The 14598-nt window shown below is 43.5% G+C and overlaps 1 protein-coding gene across 1 annotated transcript in view; it reads left to right on the plus strand.

The window, feature by feature from the left end:
• FSHR (follicle stimulating hormone receptor) overlaps nt 1–9250 on the plus strand; it is an 84235-nt gene extending 74985 nt beyond the window's left edge. The window contains exon 10 of the mRNA XM_056357678.1: nt 5210–9250. Within this exon, the coding sequence (XP_056213653.1) occupies nt 5210–6440 (1231 nt within the window). The 3' untranslated portion in view covers nt 6441–9250. The remainder of the gene's footprint in view (nt 1–5209) is intronic.
• Nucleotides 9251–14598: the final 5348 nt, after the last annotated feature.

Below are 14598 nucleotides of genomic sequence, written 5' to 3' on the forward strand. Positions count from 1 at the left end.
TTTGATCCAAAATGCTAAACTTTCTTCTAGGACAGTTTATCAGCAGGAGGCGCTTTTATGTACTTCTGCAGGCTTGTGCAGGCACGGTGCTTGGTAGCTTGCTACACAGGAATGGGTCCAGTCCTTCCAGCACCAGTGGCAAAGTGTTATTTTCCAATGAGTCCAATGGAAGCACATTTAGTCCTGAATCTGCAAAGGGACCTTGATATCATCATGATTCATATTTTTGAAGGTGCTTGGCTTCTGGGCTGCTTGGGTTAAATCAGGACCCAAATCTCAGAATCCACCCCTTAAATCAGGCAACTGGACTCATCAAACACAAGGCAGGAGTTACTGTTGAAGGAAAGCTACAGGAGGAAATGGCCCTAGCCTTCTGGTAGGCTCTCAGTATCTAGTCCCCTCACCTGGACTTTAAATATCTTCTGTGTCACACTTGCCCCAGGGCACTGAAGCTCACAGCACTCACTTCCCCCTTAGTATAGCCCCACCACTGGAAGCCTCTCCCCTGGCAGGTAAGAATCCAAAGAGAATGTAGACAGCCCTTCCCACAGCCTGGGCAAGTGTAATTTTGCAGAGAAATGCCACCAAACCGCACAGAGCTCACGTTACCCACGTGCAGATGGCCAGCGAGTTGGGCTGGAGCCCCACGCGGTGGTGGGACTGCTGCTGGAGCAACTTCACAGTCCCCAGCAGCAGCAGGTGTGGTGCAATGGTAAGAAATAGTACTCAAGTTGGAGTATGTATCATCTTCTTTATGATACGTAAGCCAGGATCACTTGAATGAATGTCCGTGTGAACTGTGCCACCCTAGTCGACAGAACAAAGTTGAATGTGTTTATATGTAACTTTTAATAGTTACCAGATGTATTTTTTACAAAATATTAAGCATAAACGCAAAATTATTAGAACCAATTACTCAGATCAACCCCTCCTGTTAACTGCTTTAAAACAATTAAAAATGGTAATTTCTTTCATACAGTCATGTGTCTTGTACTGAAATGAGTAGGAGACTGATATCCTCTCTTCAGCTTAAAGAGAGAAACCAGACACATTTTCGATCAGTTGGAATACCAAAGGTATGGCCACACACCTCAGCAGAGATGAGTCACACGTACAGTAGCTACACCTGCTTTCATCTCAAAGCAGTTTTCTTGACAGCTGGCACACGCTGCGAGTGCACTGAAGACTGCTTGGGTTGTTTAAGCGTTATTAATAGTTTGCAGTCCTTGGTCACACAATGCGTATCATTTCTCTGGCAAAAGCTATGCTTGGTTCAGTGCAGCGGGCATTACTTGTGGTGGTGACACCCTGACAGGACCTGACCCACCGTGCACCTTCACAGGAGGCGGTCATTCTCCCATGGCTGATTTGGTCTCAGAATGCTTCCAGGTAGTCCAGAGAGGATAAAAAGGATGTTTCATCATCCCCAGAAGTTCATTTCTAAGGATTACAGCAGCAGTTGGTGCTCGCATGGGAAATCAGGGATGTGTGGCTCCTTTCTGGCTGCCCTATTTATGTTAATTTCCCCTGTCTGAGACTTTTGCAGCACTCTGTCTAAGAACCTTAGATAAAATAAGTTGCCATAGTGGATCATGCTCGATCACCTCTCCCAGATCTGCCTGCACCTTGGAGTAGGCACTGTTCTGATAATGTAACAGGCACTGTTCTGATAACGGAGAGTTTGAACCTGTCACAGCAGCACTGCTTTCTAGATTTTGGAGTCTGTCACATCAAGCACAGCTCCAGCAGACTGAGACACAAATTAAAAGCGTAGACACTTTTGATACTTTCTTTTTGCCCATTCCAATAAGGATGCCATGATAAATATTGATCTGTGGATTTATCAGATTGGAATATTGAACTTCTAGCCTAGCAGAAGGTAAACTGCTTTCTTAGGACAAGCCCAGTGCAGTATGTTCAAACCCCCTCACATTTTTCTGTGATGGGAAAATAATATCCTGGAAGTGCAGATAGGGCAGAGGCTGGATGTTAAAACCCTCAACTTGACATAGACCATTATGAACTTCAGCGAGATTTTGGCTTTCTTAGACCATAAAGATCACCTTCAGCCTGAAAGAATGACATTGATATGACTCTGTCCTTACACTTGATCATTATTCTTTGGAGGAGCTGTCACTTGAAATACTACTTTTTTAAAAAATGTGGCAGCATCAGGAGTCGTGTTTGGGCCTCATCTTATGAGAACATAATATCAGTTGCTCACAACTCATTTGATGTCACTTTTCAGTGAGGATGATTGGTTTGAGATAGGGCTCAATACAGAACCTAGGTCGGGACCGTTTATTCTGCTAAGTGTGTTTCTCAACACAAGATCTTGCTGTCACTGGATCCAGACAAAGCACATAAAATAACAACTTGCACAAAGGTAGTAATTTTTGTTTATTTTTGTCAGAGCACTCTGCCAATTTTAATGTTATTCTTTAAGTTGTCCTCTCTCTAGTTTATTTTTCAGCGGGTTGAACCAAGCGATGCGATGTTAAACAGTTAGCATGTTACAAAGGGACTGAATAAATGAACTGTGTTATGATACCCACCATCTCCAAAGAAAGAAAGGACCCATCCCTTGCCAAAAAATGTTTTATCTTGTTGCTCTGAATGCACTGCACAGCCCAGAGGGCAAATATCCCAGGGCAAAGAACAGTCAGTACCAGAGGACATCTCTTCTTTCCATTGAGAGGTAACTGCCCATCTTATCTGCTCACGGTGCAGGTAACCAGCAGGGTCACCCCTCACCGCCCATCCTCACAGCAAACAGAGCAGCTCGCTCTACGTTTTATTTGGGACCACTGACCGTAAAATAATTCAAGAATTAAAGAATTTTAATACTCAGAAATACTTAATTGGCCTTACGTAGTAGTCTTGTCAGGGGATAGATTTAGCTCCAGGCAGTGCCTCCATAATCTGGGGGGAAAATTGCTAATCATATCGTATCATAGGGTCATATCGTAGAATGGTTTGGGTTGGAAGAGACCTTAAGGACCACCTAGTTCCAACCCCCTGCCATGGCCAGGGACACTGTCCACTAGCCCAGTTTGCCCAAAGCCCCGTCCAACCTGGCCCTGAGCACTGCCAGGGATGGGGCATCCACAGCTGCCATGGACTACCTGTGCTGGTGTCTCACCGCCCTCACAGTAAAGAATCTCTTCCTAATACTGGTGTAAATCCTGGTGTAAATCTACCCTCTTTTAGTTTAAAGCTGTTAGTCCTTATCCTATCACTACAGGTTCCAAAAGGTTTATTTTTGGCTCATACCTGAGAAATGACTGGATAGAAACATTTGCTTCAGTTCTTTTATGAGGAACCACCAGCTGCAGTGGTTTTCAGTGCCCTCAAGTGCCTGTTGCTCTCAAAACTGAGGGACTTTCTCTCCCATTATTTCTCCTTGGAGCATATATTCCCTTTCAGCTAGAGAACTGTTGATATATTGATCAATACACCGGACACCTCACTCATCCTTATGCGAGCAAAACACAGGGGAGCAAAATATAAAGCCTTGTTATTGCTGTTGTGACCTTCATAGTGCATATTTGACCTCACAGAAAATCAGTTTTCTGCCTCAGTTGACAGGCAAGATAAAAAATATTGATAATAGCAAAGGATGCTCAGAACCTCATAGGAAATGTCCCTCACATTCTGGTACTGGGCCTTCATTAGTTTTGCTTTCTTGCAGACCTTTTAAACTCAATTTTTGGAAGATGCAGTGAGTGCACAAAGTCAAAGGGTAAAATTAGGTTACAAAAAAGAATTCCCCCTTTTAAACTGCTAGCAATTGTTTAAAAATTTCAACTTACCTTGCTTGGAAAGTCTCAAATGTACTGCAAGTCAGGGTGGAAGGTAAGCTGAGCTCCTGTCTCAGAAATTATACACCTATATTGCTGTAGATGGAAGTAGGCAGAGCTGAACTGCGTTGGTTTTGCAACACTTGGTCACCTGTTTTATTCCTTAACTCAGGTTAGGTCTGGGTCCGTTTTGTGCAGAGCTATGGATGCAAGTTTCTGAGATAGCAAACTTCAAAGGTGGCCTTGGAGAAGCAGCTGTAAAGTCTGACCCTTTATCTCCTGTTGATATGCCTTGATATTTCTTAGCTTCACGGAGCCGATCATCTTTCTATCATCTCAGCCAAAACATTTGTTTCTTCTGTTGGTCTAGGCATGGAGAAGGGCATCGAGTTAATAATCTGGGAAATAAAGCCAAACATAAAACTGTCAAAAAATACTAGCTTTACCTTCAAAGGCATTTTTTTCTTGAAACTCTTTTCCTTTACTTGCCTTCACTGAGATTTATCAAAATGTTTAAAAAAAACCTTTCTGACAGAAACAAAAGCAACTGCTGTTTCCATAGAAATGTTGGTTTGGTTTGGTTTGGGGTAGTGTGGTGTGGTTTGGTTCGGCATGGTTTGGTTTGGCATGGCTTGACTTGGCTTGGTCTGGTTTTGCTTCACTTGGTTTCTAGTCCATTTTCTTTGAAGAACAGATTTTAAGCAAAATGTTTTACTGTGTCTTGTGTTTGTATCTGTGTTGGCATCTGGCTTATAGAGATTATTTGGAAACCTGCATGAACTTATTGATGCTATTTATTTGTGTTACTGGCCAGTTTCCAATATGATATGAGATACTTAAAATGAATGGCACAGGCTGGAGTGGTTCTGTGCCCTGACAGAGGTACAAGTTATGGCACAGTGACTGTCGAAAACTTTAGGAAAAAGAGAATTTGAGAGTAATACCAAGGGACAGTAGCATTATTGTGATCATACAAACTCGTTATGGGCGCAGCTGAATTGACTTGTTCTTCAAAGTTCGCTCTCACATCGGAATTCGTCACCATGTATTTCCTCCATGCAAGAATCAGCTTATCAGTGACAGGTTATGTGAGCGATTTGGCTGAAATAAGGGAGGCTTCCTACACAATGTGTTATCCAGGTGGATAACAGCATCATGACTGTTAGTAAAGGCAATCATCAGGCTTTCCTTTCCCTTACATTTTATGATGTTTCCAAATTATTTACACTTGCATGTAATATTTTATAAACAGGGACCAGCCAGACTATTAATTTCAAGGTCCAAGATAGAATATATAATTATCTAACCAGAAAAACTGAGCTGTTAATGGGAACTGGATGATTTTGTGTTTGTAGTATGCCTCATGCTATGTCTCTTAGTATCCAACTCTACTCTTTTTACCATTTCAGCACCGAATTACATCCGATATGTAGCATGTCTCAGGCCAAGCAAGACCTTGATGAGCAGCCTGGAGATAAGACACACAGACGATCTGCAGCTGATGATTATTTTTCCAACTACGGCATAGGATTTGACCCAGCAGAGAACGAATTTGACTATGGTTTATGCAATGAAGTAGTTAACGTAGCTTGCTCACCTAAACCTGATGCTTTCAATCCCTGTGAAGATATCATGGGATACAACGTTCTGCGAGTCTTGATATGGTTTATCAGCATTTTAGCAATCACTGGGAACATTATTGTCCTCATTATTTTAATAAGCAGTCAATACAAGCTCACCGTACCTCGCTTTCTCATGTGCAATCTTGCATTTGCAGACCTTTGCATAGGTATCTATCTGCTGTTCATCGCATCGGTAGATATCCAGACCAAAAGCCAGTATTATAACTATGCCATAGACTGGCAAACTGGGGCAGGATGCAACGCTGCAGGATTCTTTACAGTGTTTGCAAGTGAACTCTCAGTCTATACGCTGACTGTGATAACCCTGGAAAGGTGGCACACCATCACCTATGCCATGCAACTGGACCGCAAGGTTCGACTTCGTCATGCTGTGATTATCATGATTTTTGGCTGGATGTTTGCTTTTACAGTGGCACTTTTTCCCATATTCGGAGTCAGCAGCTACATGAAGGTCAGCATCTGTTTGCCCATGGATATAGAAACACCGTTTTCTCAAGCTTACGTTATATTTCTTCTAGTATTGAATGTACTCGCATTTTTTATTATATGTGCCTGCTACATCTGCATCTACTTTACTGTGAGAAACCCTAATGTCATCTCGTCAAAGAGTGACACCAAGATTGCCAAGCGCATGGCCATACTGATATTCACGGACTTCCTCTGCATGGCACCAATATCTTTTTTTGCAATATCAGCCTCACTCAAGGTTCCTCTCATCACAGTGTCCAAATCCAAGATCCTTCTGGTTTTGTTTTACCCCATCAATTCCTGTGCTAACCCTTTCCTCTATGCCATTTTCACAAAGACCTTCCGCAGGGATTTCTTCATTCTGTTGAGCAAGTTTGGTTGCTGTGAAATGCAAGCCCAGATGTACAGAACAGAGACCTCCTCATCTGCTCATAATTTGCACACAAGAAATGGCCATTGCCCTCCTCCTGCATTAAAAAGCAGTGGTGGGACTATTTATTCATTGGTGCCTCTGAATCACTTGAACTGAACTGCTTGCATTAATTGGTGTCTGAAGCAGTGTGATAATCACTTTCAACTGTGAATTTAAATAATGACTTCAGCATAGCATGTAAACTTATTTTTTAGGAGCAAAAAATATTTCTGTTTTGCTATTTTTGTTCAGTGAACAGCCATAAGAGATGACACATCATCTCCATCAGTTCTTGAAGAACAAAGAACAGAACTTCAGTATGTGCCAGAGTGTTCGTGTAGACTTGTCTCAAGAAATAAACGAGAGTATAAACTGGTATCTCCCACCATACAGGAAGAGATTCCCTTCGTTCTAAGAAGATGTTAGCTGCTTATTGAGAATTAAGTGGTGGTTATATATGGTTGAATGAAAAAAAATTCAGAATTAATTTTTTTGCCTGTGAAGCATGTTATAAAAATGACAGATAATTGGGTCTTTTCATTAATCATACCTCCTGGGCTTACAGGAGGCAGAAGGTCAACTCCTTCAGCACAGACTTACTAGGGATGAGAATATCTTGGTTTGTTTCCATTTCTGTTGGCCACAGCAGAGGGGCAGGAGACATCTCCAGCTGTGCTGATGTTTGCTGTTCCACGCTGCATGGACCTGCCTTAGTCTGCACAACTTTGGGTAGGATTTGCGCTGCTCTAGAATGGTGGGCTCAGAGAACCAGATTTCATCTGAGTTTGGATCAAGGGGTTGATTTGGTTTCAAGGTAAGAAAGAGGAAGAGCAAGAGCAGGAGAAACCCATTGCAATAAGGGGGGTGTTTTCTCAAGTTGATCTCACCAAGTTGGGTTGAAATCACTACTGTGGGGCTGGTGCCCCTGGGTTATGGCAGGCCAGGCCAGTGGGCTGCTCTAACATGGTACCTGAAGCAGGTTGGCCATACAGAGGCATTAGTGCATTATGTATGCTGCCTAGGCTGTGTAAAGGACGACAGATCCAGATATGGCTTTTGAAAACCTGAACAAAAGTTTTTGTGAAATCCTAAAAGTTCTCTTTCCCCTTCTCTTCTAAAAAAAGTCCTTCATGTGCACATTCTCAGGTGATGGTCTAGATGGAAAGACCTGAAAGAAAACATATGCTGCATTTGTTGAAATAACAAAAAAGAGAAAAACGTCTTAATTGAGATTTCCTGATTTTACAGGGGTTTTGAATAACATCTCAATGATCATACAGAGTTTTTACATGGTTTGAATATCAAACTTTTTGAGGGTTAATCATTCCAAATCACACCAAAGATTTAGGCTTGTGTAGGGTTTTCTCATGCTGATTGCGTGTCTCTGTGTGGGTTTGTGGGCATAAAGAAAACACCAGGATAGGGGTCTGGGCTTCATTCCCACCTTGCAAACAATTCACAGTTTTGCCCCATGAGAAAACTTCAGGATCTTCATGGTTAAAGGTGATGTGCTTTGAATGTTTCTTGCCCACAACTCCTGAAATTTCAGTAGCAAATCTTGATGCTTCTACCCATAATTTCCTGCCATCATCTTCATATTTCAGCACCTGAACCTGATGTGAATAACTGCAGGAGACGATTAGTCGTTCAGTCCTAGCCAGGGAAGGAAGTACCAGCTTCCTAGTGTGTAAACCAGTGTGTTTGGGGGCAGAAATTTCATTACCCAAGACAAGTAACACTCCCTCCAAGATCCAGGAGAAGGAAGAATGAAAGAGCAAAACAGGAAAGGCAGTTCATCTCTGGAAAGCTCTTCGGATTCCTTAGAGGAATAATTTCTTCACAAATGCTTTGTGTCACATACAATGTACTGGTGTGTAGCCATTTAACCCCACCCCGATGGAAGTGTCTGAATGGTGATGTTCCAAAACGACAAATATCCTAATTCCATTAAAAAAGGCTCCTGAATATTCTTGGACCAAAAATGAGGGGTGTTCTTTGGCAAATAGTAGCCCATTTTTGTGGATAAACAGGGCAAATTCTTGTAGTGCATCCCACTTTTTTGCCTGGGTGCTGAACGTTTGCAAAGGCAGCAGGATGAGACCTGTCAGCTCAGGGCAGCACAGGCATGGTCTAGAAGCCAGCCTTGTAAACCCTCTGGCAGCTGCTACATCAGGCACATGAGCTTGGTACGGCTCAGCTCCTTGATGCAAAAACTTTGCCCAGACATTTGTAGAATCACAACCAAGTTGAATACGATTTACAAATGAAAACCCCTGAAAAAAAGACCTTGCAGGTTTGTGTCTTGTAGCCAGAGTCAGACCAGGGCCCGAGGGATGAAGTCCAGAAGAGACACGGGGTGGTACTTGAAGAGAAAGTAGAGCCTGCATAACTGGACACGTTGCCTCGTCCCTAGCAGGAGGACAGCACACAAATGCTTGAGGCACACGTCATTCTACCGTCATGTGCTGTGCAGGAGCTCAGATGGCAGCTCAGGCTGTGGCAGCAGCTCCAAAGCTGGGAGGCTGCCCGTGTGGTTGCCAAGACAAAAACCTCTGTCTTGTAGTCCTCAGATCTCCTTGGCTTTCACTGTTCTTTGGATTTTAAATTTAAGCATCTTCCAAACTGTGGGGGGCATTGTAGGACCTATGCGTTTCCCTGTGTGGGACATTGGTCAGTTTATAGCAGTTTTCTAAAGCAGTGGGGTTTTTCTGAAGAAAGAAGTAAAAGAAAAAAAAAAAAAAAAGATACATTTTAGTTACGCTTATAATGCAAAAAAAGCCCGCTGGTTTCTGTTGTGGATTTTCTCAGCACTTAACATGTTTATGTGTGTAAACTTTGAACTATTTTACATTTCCCTTTCTGAAATCTATTTTAATAAAACAAATACCAAAACAAAGTGCCTTGAGAACAAGTGTATGGCCAGAGATACGCTGACAAAGTATGCAATAAACGTTACTGCTTATCTGTCTGGAGAGCTGCATTTATGTGGCACAGCCTCCGCAGTCGGGTCACTGTGACCTACAGATGGAACTCGCCTGATGAGAGACTCTGCAAAGAAAACCTTCCTGCAGCCTATTGGAGAGTTAACAAAGCACAGAAAGGTATGTTTGAAACCACTGACAGAACTCTGACCAGCATTTTTCTCCTTTTTAATATATATAAATGGTTCTTCTTATGTGATGTACTCTAATTTTATTTCCCACGCTTTCATAGTCAGGGCTTGGAGCTCTGTTTTGTTGAGTCTTCTGTTCATACAAGTAAGTGTGTGCCTGTGTGTGCACTTGTGTGCACGTGTGTGGGAGAGACAGGCCACGGGTATCAAGGAAACAGAGTCAAAGCCAAGCTCTGGCTCAGGAGAAAACGTGGAGTTGTTCTAACTGGGAGCCCATTGCTAGCTCGCTCCAAAGACAACGTGACCATCAAAAATGTTGTCATACCTTCTGATTTCCCTCCAGTCCCTTAACGTATCCCTTGATTTCAGTCTCCACCAAGCCCCAGAAAAACACCTAGTTAAAGAGTTATGACTATCTTTGCCCTTATGCCCTTATATCATCAGAGCTGGCAGCAAGGACACTATAAAAAACTTCATCTGCCTGATAGAAGCATCATTCCTTCCGGCATGTACCTTGTGGTGAACCCGTACCTGACCTCCTGGAGACACACGTTCTCGGGTGGTGTGATGGGGAGCGAGAAATGTGGCCACTCCAGCTCAGCAGACTAAAGGCCACATCACAAAAATTGCCACTACAGGTAGAGGGAATGGGAGAAGCTGGTCAAAAGCATCACTAAAAGCAAAAAGTTGACTCAGTAGAGAAAATGAAACATGAGCCGTTTGCTTTACAACATTACTCTGGGGTTGCACGGCTGTGCCAGGCGGGGTGTGCTCATTAGAAGGCAGGTCTATGCCCGAGCTTGTTAAGAATGCAAGATGAGGCTTTGCATCCCATTTAGCAAGTCTTCAAATCATTTGACCACATTCCTCTTCTGTAGATTCCCTCCTCATCATTCCACTGAGAACACTGCAGATAATCTTACATTTAATTTATGCAGCTTTGTTAAGAAGAGTTAATAATGCGAAATAATTTATCCTCGAGGAATAATTTAACCATTCCTCCCTGAACGAAAGAACAGAAAAGAAAGGTGGGTCTGGCTCAAACAGTCAAGTAAGCACATACAAACCTCCTCACAGATTTGCATCTTTAATGCGGGCATGTGTAATCTCCCATTGTGTATGCAAATGTGAATTGCACATACGCGCTCTTCTTCAGCATGAGTTTTTGGTCTAAGTACTTGGTTACAAGCACATTTTTTAAAATCTGAGCCTTGTTGCTTTAAAATATTCAAGCACAGGGAGTAGGATTTTATAGCTGTCATCTGGATAATTAAACTCTTCATTAACAGTTGTTCTCGAACCAGTAGGTGACCTTTAATTAGGGATGAAAGTGCTCAGGAATGGATTTCAAGCATTAAGAAACTGCAGAGGACCCTTTGCCCCCCTCCCTCCCCCAAGTCCATTGAAAACCTTTTGTAAAGCATTGGTTTTCCAAGTGAAATGATGCTGGATGAGACAAAAATACGTTTACAGGTCCAACACATCAGACAAATGCCTCAAAGAACCTTGTTGCAGCTAAAACACTGTGTTGTCTTTTTTTCTGTCTCAGGCAGACTTTGCCATGTGTTACCTGGATCTTTGTTACCCCAGCCTGGACACCTGTATCACTTACCCACACCAAAAAAGAACAGGAAAAAATAGCAAGATCACAATGAGACCAGGCACAGATGGGAACGTGCTGTATTTATGAGTGGGTGGAAGATTACTGAGCAGGGCTGAGCAAGCTGGGCTTTTCTGTTGAGTCATCCAAACATCCAGTGCTAAAATTCTGCATTAAAGGGGCTATTTTGGCTGTAGTTCCCAGGGAACAAGCAATAGCAATTTGCATTGGAAAATCCTATGGAGAAATAAACTTAGAAGGAAGTTCAAGTCCTGGGTTTTTATTTCATCGTCGAAGAAAAAAGCAAAAGATTGAGACAAATAGCATGTATGTGCCATCTCCGGGAAAAGGGATGACAGCTCCTTTAGGGGCCATACAGGCTGCACACTGCACCATCACCAGTCACCTTTGCATTGCAATTCAGTGCATTGTGTGTGAGCTACAAACATCTAATCAGTTTCTTTTCTTGCCATTGCTGTATAGACAGGCATGTGTCCCTTTGGTGTCTGTACTTTCATTGCCTCAGCTTTATCCCATCTTGATCCTTTCCATGGTGATGGTTCAAGCTGCCTGTGCTTAGAAGTGCTCTGCTTTTACCTACAGTCATGTATAAACAGAATCAGCGTCACAGAATCACAGCATGATCAGGTGGGAAGGGACCTCTGGAGATCATCTAGTCCAGCCCCTGCTGAAGCAGGTTCTAGAACAGGTTGCACAGAGCCACATCCAGGCAAGTTTGAATGTCTCCAGAGAAGGAGACCCCACAGCCTCTCTGGGCAGCCTGTCCCAGGGGTCTGTCACCCTCACAGTAAAGATTTTCCCCGTCTTCAGATGGAGGTTCCTGTGCTGCAGCCTGTGTCCGTTGCCCCTGTCCTGGCGCTGGGCACCCCTGAACAGAGCCTGGCCCCGTCCTCCTGGCTTCTATGCTGCCTTCCAGTTTCTGTCTCCCATTTTGGTTATTCATCTGAGCAACTGTTGTGAGTATCACTGGCCATTTCCCCATTTCCCCAGCCTAAAATGTTCTGCTTTGAATAGTCACTGTTTGAGCCAGCTGACTTCAATAAATCAGAGTGAAATACATGGATCCCTCTCCCTGCCCTGCCATATTCACTGGACTTGGCGGGGGGAATCTTCTTTTTATGTAGGTGATTCAGAGTTTTCCTTCCCCACATTGTCAGCTACATCTTTCCCTTGTCTGGCAGATGTCATGGTGGCATAGGGCATCCCTAAGTGCTCTGGGGGAGGGAGAGGGGAGGAAATGCAGTCTGGATAAGGTGGGGCCATCAAAAGTTAGAAAAACACAGCCAAATTAGGGCAGCTTCTAAATGATCCCCACGTGCCCCAGGGACTGCCTGAACTCATCTCAAGGGAAAACCCAAAGTCTTTCTCTTTTTTTTTTTTTTTTTTTCTTAATTCCTGCACCAAGGTCTGCGTTAAGACAGCAGTCACCCTCCCGTGGGGTCTCTGCACATGTCCGCATGGCATGAGCCCATGCCAAAACACCGAATTAGCAAGGGCTAACAGAAACGGTGGGTTTGCTCAGTGCTGCACCTGTGCTAACACACTGTTCCTCAGCAGCACTAACTTACCTGGACTAGGCAAAAATTGAGGTTTTTCTAGAGATGGCAGTGTGTCTTCAACCATGTTAAATTAACCAAGGTTTGGGGTTTATTCCAGCAACTTCAGCTTCTGCTGCTACCCAACATTACCTTTCTCCTGGAGTACTTGTTCTCTCTTCCTTCAACGACCACGGCTGCCCACACTACCACTTTTATTAGCAGCTTTTGTTCCTTTCCGTGGACAGTGGCAGCTTTTTCACGATTCTGCCAGAGCCAGAATTGAAACATTTGTTAATCACTGAAAAAGTTTTCAAGGTATTGGTATTCTACTTTTATTTAATTTAATTTTTTTTTACATAAAGGTGTTGTTTACCTCACGGTAACACTCTGCCTACAGAATATTTTTCCACGCATTTAACACCATCATAACTAGTGCTCAGCCTCAGTGTCTGTCCTACAGGAGACTATTAATGAAGGCACCAGCTCGATAGTGCCATTGGTCTTTGTTTGCTCTTCCTCGTCCACCTGTGTTAACCAGACAAGCGGCATCATTCCCAGATCCACCCAAGAGACCTCATGTTTTGATGACCCTGTTGTAGGTGCTAGCCCTTGCTTTGGCGTTCCTCGGTGCCAGCAGCAAGGACCTGCTTCTGCCCATGCGAAGGGCCATCTGGGAAATGTGAAACCAGGGAAGAAACAGGCGACCTGCATTCAGAACAGCCTCATCCTTGCTCAAGGACCTCAAGGGGCACTTGAAGGGCAGCCAAATCACAACACATCTAATTCCAGTTTGGCCTCTCTCCTTGTTGCATCATGTAAACCTCCATATACCACATAGCGTTACGGGGCAGCATCGCCACGGCTCAGCTGCATCCCAAAACTCAGTGTCAGAGCTGCAGTCAGTGGGAACCTTTCCTGTGAAACATGCATGTTGCATTTGTCACCACAAGTTAAAAGAGGTCACTAACAGTTAACTAATTAGGTAATCAGGCAACTAATTATGCAACTAATTAGGTCTGACCTAATTTCTGAAAAATAAAAGTCCAGGAATCCTTTAGTTTGTTTCCTCTTTAGGAATAATTCATTAACAAACACATTCATTTTCTTTCTGTGAAGCATCCCATGTGAGTCATAGCCCAAGTGGCTTCTAGTTACTTCTTTCATAATCAAAGATCCTGTGTCACTTTTTCAAAAGGTGAGAGACAATTGCCAGTGCTCTGTCTGGCATCCCCTTGCCTAGCAGACACAGATGGCGATGCCTACGGCTGCGAGCGAGCTGAGGCTGTTTGCATAATGCGTGTTTCCTTTGCTCATCAAGTTATTGCAACCTCCACGCTTTCCTCACTTTTGCAGAGCTCCAGCTAACAGCTGCCTGCGGACAATAGTGAAGAACGTAGGCAGAGATCTTCAGAGGGACCTAAAGAATAGATTCAGGGGCATTCACCGAGAGACCTCCTTGGAAGACTTGAGTTTTTAGCATCCCTTCAGTCTCGGAAAACTCCTTGGGGGAAAGGGTTATGGTTTCACATGAGACAGGATGATCATCTGCCATATTTTAATTCATACTTACTTACATAAAGGCTAGTTTCTAGCCGTCCCCTTCTTACCTTCATGGTTTTCTCCCCGATCCCAAAAGATCACAAGAATAAAAAGGCTTTTGAGGGGTAAGCCTGAAGAAACACTCACTGCTAGCAGGGTGCGGAGAATCACAAATAAGGGAGGGATAGCATCCATGAAAACAAGATGCACTTATCAGGAGCTTTTGCCGTATGTCAGAAGTAGAATGATTTCCTTAAGGCAGCACCCAGAAACCAGGTGGTATTGGGGCAAATCTTCCATGTCCTGTGCTATTCAGCCAGCAAAGAAAAGATGGTTGGCTGAGGAGAGAGTCCTAGTGAGACTTTCAAAGGCCTCGTCTCTTTTTTAATCTTGGCAAACTCTGAAGAAAGAGTGTTGAGAAAGGAGAGAGAGGGAAGATGGGGAGAATGAAATTTCTCTTACTTA

The sequence above is a fragment of the Falco biarmicus genome, chromosome 12, assembly GCF_023638135.1.
Source record: "Falco biarmicus isolate bFalBia1 chromosome 12, bFalBia1.pri, whole genome shotgun sequence".
NCBI classification, from domain to species: domain Eukaryota; kingdom Metazoa; phylum Chordata; class Aves; order Falconiformes; family Falconidae; genus Falco; species Falco biarmicus.